The sequence below is a fragment of the Musca autumnalis genome, unplaced genomic scaffold (genome assembly GCF_047663935.1).
Source record: "Musca autumnalis isolate F117 unplaced genomic scaffold, ASM4766393v1 scaffold_3, whole genome shotgun sequence".
NCBI lineage: Eukaryota > Metazoa > Arthropoda > Insecta > Diptera > Muscidae > Musca > Musca autumnalis.
This window is the reverse complement of record NW_027411866.1, coordinates 34,642,142-34,651,155: the sequence shown is the minus strand read 5'-3', so window position 1 is coordinate 34,651,155 and position 9,014 is coordinate 34,642,142. Positions and strand designations below refer to the sequence as shown.

At 35.4% G+C, this 9,014-nt stretch overlaps 1 protein-coding gene across 1 annotated transcript in view; it reads right to left on the bottom strand.

Moving 5' to 3' along the window:
• Positions 1-433: 433 nt before the first annotated feature.
• The window catches only part of LOC141397687 (general odorant-binding protein 28a-like), a 31,518-nt gene continuing 22,937 nt past the window's right edge, over positions 434-9,014 (bottom strand). Inside the window, exons 2-4 of the mRNA XM_073974321.1 lie at positions 2,344-2,432; positions 621-763; positions 434-530 (exon numbers count right to left, since the gene is read on the bottom strand). Of these exons, the coding sequence (XP_073830422.1) occupies positions 443-530; positions 621-763; positions 2,344-2,432 (320 nt within the window). The 3' untranslated portion in view covers positions 434-442. The remainder of the gene's footprint in view (positions 531-620; positions 764-2,343; positions 2,433-9,014) is intronic.

Genomic DNA, 9,014 nt, shown 5'->3' with positions numbered 1-9,014 from the left:
GATAATTCAGTCAACAAATGTAGTTAAAATCCTCAAAATACCAAAATTCGATAGGTACCGTTATATGGAGGCTACACCAAAAAGTGGGCTGATATAGACCATCTTCGAACTATGTATATGGAAAAAAGACACTCATGTGCAAAAACATAGAGTTCTAGCTCAACTAGTGCGGATGATAGAGTGATTACAACAGACTGACGTGCCTAAATCGGCTCAGAATTTTCTCCTGATCAAGAATATACTTACTATACTATAGGTTCGCAAATAATTATTGCAATGCCTTACAAAGGGAAACAAAAACTTAATATACCCTCCATTATTTCATAAATCAAAATAATAAAATTAAGTTTTGCAAACATTTTTATTTTACTTATTTCCGAAAAAGCTTCCACATATAAATTAAGAAACAACAGATATAACCTGTACCGGCATCATATGAATCTTAATTTTGAAGAGCAGCAGCCAAATTTAGACCACAATCCTTACAAGATCCCAGAATGCATCTAGACCAATTTTCACCGCTATTACATCTGAAGTAACAAAAACGTTCATTAGAAGAAAATTCAAAGGTAAAATCTCAATCTCAATAAGCTTCCTCATTGATCACCATCTCTACTTACATATCTTTCTCATCATATTTAATCGAGTTCAAACATTTCTTGCCAGCCTCTAAAATCTTTGGTACTTGATTTTCATCACCTCCGTACAATACATAGGCGGCTCTTAAAGGAACTTCTTCGGTGAGTTTTCCATTTTCATCAAACTGTAACAAAAATTAAGATTGACATTTTAGAGAGTTTTGTGATGTAATACAGTATAATCTCGATAAATCGGACACCACATGTTTCGGCGGTGTCCGGATTACCGAGTAGTAACAAAAACATATAATTTTGTACGTTTAAAACATTAAAAACGGACGTTTATTAGATAATAACATGCCATTTAAGGTAAACAAATTTATATTAAGCAAATATCAAAAGGGTTGTGACCACTTCAAACCTGACAGCTGCTTCCTTGGCCACCAAATTTAGGCGACATTTGCTGAGTATTTTTGTCATCTAAAACTTCTCTATTTTTATTTATTTATATATATATTTATATTATTATATATATTTAAGGATATAAACTTCGTAGCCCATGTACATATAATGATTTCCCTTGTCCATGGGACATGAGCCTCTTATGACTCGCGATAGAACTTCAGAATTGTAATGCACTCATCTCATTATAGTGAATATTTAGCTATTTCTATTTCAACAAATGATTTCATCTCGTCGATGAAACCAAGAAGAGATATGGGTTTATATAAATGTTATAGCTTACGAATAAGACAAAATGGAATTTAAATCTATTGGTTGCACAATTACGAGAATGCAACATAACAATCCTTAGTTACCAGTGATTTTAAATATCATTAATTTATTGAAATTCTACTCGTTTCATCGTTTAGCTATAAATCCCAATAAAAACTAAACAATTAATACCAACGCTTTAAATGATTTAAACATTTCTAGGTAAAATATCTTTGGAATACATTACATGCCCCCAAGGGACTTTCTCACTAATCGGAGGGCCAATGAACTAATTCCTTTAGAGGAAAGGAACATGCAACATCAGCTTTTCAGGGAACCAGCTATCCAAATACTAGCTTCCAAATACTGTTGCTTATCATAGCCAGTCATCAATGGTTGAACGATGCAAAAATCATTTGACAGATTCAGATAGTTAATCCCATTTTGACTGTTTAACTGAGTTGACTGTGGATATCTAGTAAATCGAGATTTGGACTGAAAAAATTTAAAAACTTAGTTTTTCTTATTTATGCACCAATTGTCGTTGCTAAGAACGAAAACGTCAATGAAATAACTAAGAATCTATTTCTCAAGCTAGGAAAAAAAAATATTGGTGTCCGGATTATCGAGGTAAGAAAAATATGTGATGTCCGGGTTACAGAGTCTACAATGTAAAAAATTCTAGTGTCCGGATTACCGCGTTGTCCGGATTAGCAAGTGTCCGGATTATCGAGACTGTATTAAAAAAAGCTCGTCGCTTGCTTTGTTTACTTTGCTCTAGTAAAATAATAAATTAAAAAGGGCAACCTAGTTCGAATTTGTCTCGGCCGTTTGTTATTCTTTTACCAGGAATGTAGAGTTGCAATCAAGAAAAATCCATTGAGTTTGGGCCTTAAGGCAAAAACACAGCCAATGTTTCAATACAGTTGGGCGCCACTTCGGATAAAAGAATAAACGAGCAAGGGCAACATAGATCGAAGTTTTCTTTATTCTTTTATCAGGAATGACGCCCCACTTTACTGAAACGTTGTTTTCGGCTTTAAATACTTACCCATCCACAGTTTCTCATGGTACAGGTACGGAAACATTTACCCTTTACGTCTACAGCATCCTTATGGGCAGCCCAGTCAGTTATTAGAGCTGCAATGTAAAATAATATAAATTAATGACAAAAACTCCGGTTTGATTCGAATATTACTAATACTACAATAAAAAGACATTAGAATGTAAGTCCCAATTTACATTAGGCGAGTTTACTTGCGGCAATTGTCAGTTTGATGGAGAGAGAGGTGAGGCATATGGTAACCCTTTGCCTCTCAGCCCCCTCTCTCACCTACAAACTGACAATAGCCGCAAGTAAACTCGCCTAATGTAAATTGTGACTAAAGATAGAAAAAAAACAATTGTTAACATTCTTAACCCACTTCTTAAATGTCAAACCCTCCATTCCTAACAAATCCCTGACTATTGGTCTGTTCCAGAACTGCAAGAATCTACTAATTTTTACAATTTTTTCCGATAACATAAAGGAAAAAAATTTTATCGTAGTAAAAAAAATAATAGCTTCTTGTAGGTTTTGGAACAGAGCATATATGAACGTAACATTAGGTTTGTATGGTTACTTTACCAGCAAGATATTTCTCAGAGAGTAAGGAGTTTTTATTCTCATTTGCAAGAAAATTGTAAAAAGTAAACAGACACCTTCCCAGAAAAACCAGCAAGCAATCAATCAGCTGATTTGCGAAAACAGAACAATTTGTCCGCCAATAAAGGAACCAAGAGATGAAAAAATGTTGTAATAAAAAAGAAAATGACCCAAAAAAGAAATTTTTACACTTTGCAACTTTGTTTTCCGCAAAAGAACTACAATTAGTCTTGCTATTTTCACAATAAAATTGTTTTTAATTTTCACAAACATAAATCACCGAAAAATTAAAAACAGCCGATTGTTTTCAGGAAGAAGAAGAGTTGCAAGTCCTTGCTAGAACAAAATTGGTCCAGCAAGAATTTTCAAACTCTCAGTAGAAGAACTGTCAAAATGTCTCTCTCGATTCGCTCTCTTTTGCTGGCTTTTTGTGTTAACAGACGACTTCCAACACCAATTGGTACAAATTGTTACAGGATTTAGGGTAACCAGGCAGACCTATTTATAGGTCGGTTCGATAACTTCGCAAGTACAAAGTACTTGCAAGTACTCAGGAAATTCACAGTAACTTCTCTCAATGAATTTTACTCTTTCGACGCTAAAAATTTGCGGAATGTTATCGAACAACAATTTGCAATCACTTGCAAGAAGTCAGCTGATTTGACAAAGAAGATGTTTTTTAATGATAAAAGTGTCAAAAGAGCAAACTGTCGAAAATGAGCTCCACATACACATTTTTCCAAAATGTACGGGAACGGAAAAATAGCAGAAACGTCAAAAAACTGGAACAAATGTCTAAGTCGGCGAATCAACCAATCAGAAGCCGGCAAACATGTTGCACATTTTTGCTCGCCCAAATTTGTCGTGTAAAAAGTTGCTAAAGAGAAAGCTGTTCAGCGCCATTTTTGTTCAAAGAGAAGTGAACATTTTGCAACTTTTTTGGTGTACGGGAACGCATTTTGGGGAAAAATGTGCAAAATGTGTTAAATGTGTAAAAACTTTTTAGTTCTGGAACGAAGCTAATATTACATGGTGTTCCTCCTACTTCACCGATGCACCGCTTTTGCTGAGATTTGATACCTTTAAAATAAAACAAGTAAAAAAGCGGTAAGTTCGGCCGGGCCGAACTTTTCATACCCTCCACCATAAAATATTCTGAACTAAAATGGAATAACACTGTGCAACATTTTTAAGGTGATCTTGTGCAAACAATTCGAACTGAGGATTTTTTGAAAGTACAAACCCAAACGACAAGAAAGCCTAATTGGGTTTTGTTGTGTCAGATCCAGCTCGGATTTTATGGCCCCATCTAAACATGGTTAAATATTGAGTTTTTAAAGAAGTTCGGGGCTATATCTCTGAAACCAATACGAATCTTCTTCTGACCTCTGAAGCAAATTTGTAGACAAGGACAAGAATAAAATATTTGGACAAATAATGAACTCGAAAAACTACATTTATTGCCTCAAATTTCAAAATATATGCAAAAATTCCACAATTTTTATACATTTCGCATCGTATCTCCAAAACCGTTAACTTTTTCTGCATATTTTCTTTTGGAAAAATATTCCCTGGAATGTAATACATTCAAAACATGTCATTGTTGTAAAAAGCCTATATGCCATTGTACATTTTAATATATAAATACATTTTAATATATGAATAAACTGTTGGTGTGAACTGTGTTTGAAATAAGTGTTGTAAAAGATATGATGCAAAATACCGCTGAAACAACATGAAGTAAGCGTTTTAGAGTGTCAGAATGTTCTAAAGAATTGTTAAAAACTTTATTTGGAAGATTTTTGCAAAAGGCTATTTGGTTCAACTCCCAACAGTTTAGCCGATACTGACCCGAATTTCAGAAATTATGTAAAATTTTCTATATTTTATAGATTTTGATGCCCTAGATGGAGTTTTTCTTATGTGGTTTTCTAGAAGATAAGTTCTACTAGTTTAGGGCTACAATATTGCTAAAGACAGCAAGGCCAAATTCCTATTCGTTTCTGAGATAAAGACCTGATAAATGCAAAAAAGTGTAGATTTAGCCCGGTTTAGATGAGGCCATAAAATCCGAACTGGATCTGACAGGACAAAACCCTACTAGAGTTTTTGTAGTCTATATATGTACTTTCAAAAAATGCATACTAGAAGTTGTTTGCATTTTCAGTGTTGCATAGTGTAATTAGTTTTCATTCCTGTCCCCAACTTTACGTGGGTACGTTAAAATGTCAGATAATGTACGTAAAATGCTTCATTCGGGAGGCCCTTTTTTATGGGGCCTATATCTAACTATGTATGTTGACAATTTTTGGTGGGCTAGAAATTGGGAGGTACCGTTATATAGGGGTTATAATAAAACATGGACCTATGTTGACAGTTTTTGATGGGAGTCTTTAATGTCAAATAACTCCTAATTCGGTTAAAAATTGTAGCTAAAATCCTCAAAATACCGAACATCGGTACATAACGTGGAAACTTCAAATGTCATTAACAGCTAGTTCGGAGTACCCCTATATGTAGGCTATACGAAAATATGAACATAAATGAACAATTTTTGTTGCAGAATTTTTGTTGGCTCTTAAATTTCAAATTACAGAAAGTTCGTCCAAAAAATAAAGCTAAGGTACGGAAAATCGGGAGGTTTGTTTTGGGGCTATACCAAACATGGACCTACGTTCGGTTACAGATTTTAAGTAAAATCCTCAAAGTACCGAAAATCGGGAGGTATCGTTATATTGGGGCTATGTTGACAATTTTTGATGGCGAGGTCTTGTGACCACTAAGAACTTCAAATGTCAAATTACTGCTAGTTCGGTTTAATATTGTAGCTAAAATCATCAAATTACTGAAAATCGGGAGGTACCGTTATATGGGGGCTTTATCCATACACGGACCTATCTTGACAATTTTTGGTGCAGAGGTGTGGTGACCACTAAGAACTTCAAATTTTCAAATTACAGCTAATTCGGTAAAAATTTGAGGGTAAAGTTCTCAAAATATCGAAAATAGGGAGGTACCGTTATAAGGGGCTATACCAAAACATGGACCAAAGTTCATAATTATTTCGAATATAAGTTTTTTGGTCACTAAGAACCCTAAATATCAAATTATAGCTAAATCGGTCTGAAAATGTAGCTAAAAACGTCAAAATACCGTAATACCAAAGCCACAACTCGTTAAACAAACATTACGCTTTACAAAACACTGATACTACCCATGCTGATGTATGGTTCCAAAGCCTGGGTACTTGCGCAAGCAGATAAGGCAGTGCTTGGCGTGGACCGATCTGCGTTGACGGTGAATATCGACGTCGCATGAACCACGAGCTGTATCTGCTATACAACGACATCAATATAGTTAAACGTATCGAGATGCAGCGATTGCGTTGGCTAGGCCATATAATAAGAATGAGCCATGATGAACCCGCTGAAAAGGCGTATAAATTCGAGCCAAATGGTGGTGCACGCAGAATTGGCAAGCCAAAGCATAGATGGCGCAAACAAGTAGATGAAGAGATGACAAGGCGCGGTATTTCAAAAAGCGAAGCACGAAACAGAGAGAATTGGAGATCTTTTCTTAGTTCGGTCTATGAAACAAATGTTCTGTAATGGGCCAGCTAAATAAGTAAGTAAACGACAAAGTGGTTGGCTATAAAATTCACATATGCAATTTTTAAATATTTTACATATAAATGCAACATATAATAATTCAAGCAAGTGCTGATAAACTCAACATTAGGGATATAACCAAAAAATACCACTCCAGTACCGTGTGGAGAATTTTGTCCTGATAACGAAAACGCGTTGCTAAGATCGATTCGGTGAAAAAAGTTTCCGCACCGACTGCGATTACTAAAACACTATTGATACTTTTTCTACTTAGAAATTAAAATTTGCTTTGTTTGAATAAATATTTATAGAAAATAAATACAATTCTCACAGGAAAAGTGATTAAAAACGGTCTTTAACTTTCGCGAATTTGTTGCAAATGACACCATATTCTCTTGTCGGATAGGTACAATAAATATAAACATAAAATTCGCGAGTTTATAAAAAATAACAAAAATTGCAATATTGTCAAAAGTTCCTAATATGCTCTGGAATTCCGCGATGTGATAACAAATTGGTCCAGAATGGTTTGATATTGATTTTGAATTAGATTTAAAAAAAAAAAATAGAAATTTTAATAAAAAGCGTATATGTCATTATAACAACTAAAATTAAAAACAAGTGAGCAAAGGCTATAGTCGGGATGGGGCCGACCATGTGATACCCTACACCACTACCCCTGTGCATAAGCTTTTCACTGGTAAACATTTCATTTAGGGAATATAATCCGGCTACCACCAAAAATAATATGCCTCTTTCTCTCTGGGACCCCCATAAGCAACCAAAATTTCGTGACCATCCGATCAAAATTACGACCTGTAGCTTGATTTAAAAAAATGGAAGAATTCGATGCATTATCGACTATTGTGGTATCTCCCTTGTTTGACCACCTTCGCCAACCTGCTTTACACAAATGTAAAGATAATATTTTCTTCTTCCATTTACAGGCTTTGCCGTTGGAATACCACTACTAGAAGCCGAAGAATAAAAGAATAAAACTTTGAATTTGTCTCCAAATGAGTTTTTCCCCATTCCGACCCCTAAATATTATCCGACTATCACCAAAATCAATAGGCTTCTTCCTCTGTAGGGCCCCCATCTACCCCCAAAGTTTCGTCACCATCCGATCAAAATTCCAACTTGTAGCGTGATTACAAAAAATGGAAAAATTGGGTTTATTACTGAATTTTGCAATATCTCAGTTTGCTCACTTACGCCAATATACTTTGCATCAATATAAACGAGATCTTTTCTTCTTCCATTGACGGGTATTCCTTTTGGAATACTCCAACCAGAAGCGGAAATATTCGCATAAGAAAAAAACGTTGACTTTCCTCCACATAAGCTCTTCGCTTATTCCGACTCCTGAATATTATCCGACCATCACCAAACTAAATAGGCTTCTTCCCCTGTGGGACCCGCATTCACGATCCGATCAAAATTGCAACCTGTACCGTGACTACAAGCAAATCAGAAAATGGGATGCATTAACGACTATTGCGATATCTCTGTTGTTTGAGCAGCTACGACAACCTACTTTACATCGTTGTAAAGTTGATATTTTCTACTTTCCTTGCCAGGTTTTGCTTTTGATAACCTCTTAAAAAAACAGAGATATTGGCTTTGAAATAAAACGTAGACCTTTTCTCTAAATATGTTTTTGCCCATTCCGACCCCTGAATATTATCCGACCATCATTAAAATCAGTAGGCTTCTTCCTCTGTGGGACTCCCATTTACCCCCAAAGTTTCGTGACGATCCGATCAAAATTGCGACCTGTAGCGGGATTACAAAAAAAAAATCGGAAAATGGGATGCATAATCGACTATTGCCATATCTTGCTATTTGACCACCTACGACAACCTACTTTACATCGTTGTAAAGGTGATGTTTTCTACTTTCCTTGCTAGGTTTTGCTTTAGATATACCTCTAAAAGAAACAGAGATATTGGCTTTGAAATAAAACGTTGACCTTTCTCCATATAAGTGTTTGCACATTCCGACCCCTGAATATTGTCCGACCATCATCAAAATCAATACGCTTCTTTCTCTTTGGGACGCCCATTAACCCCCAAAATTTCGTGACGATCCGGAAAATGGGATGCATTATCGACTATTGCCATATCTCTGCTATTTGACCACCTACGACAACCTACTTTACATCGTTGTAAAGGTGATATTTGGCAGTTTCCTTGCCTAGTTTTGCTTTTGATATACCTCTAAAAGAAACAGAGATATAGGCTTTGAAAAAAAATATTGACTTTTCTCCAAATAATTGTTTGCCCATTCCGACCCCTAAATAATATCCGACCATCACCAAAATCAATAGGCTTCTTCATCTGTGAGACCCCCATTAACCCTTAAATTTTCGTGACGATCCGATCAAAATTGCGACCTGTAGCGTGATTTCCAAAAAAATAGAAAAATGGTATGTATTACCGACTATTGCGATATCTCCGTCATTTGGTT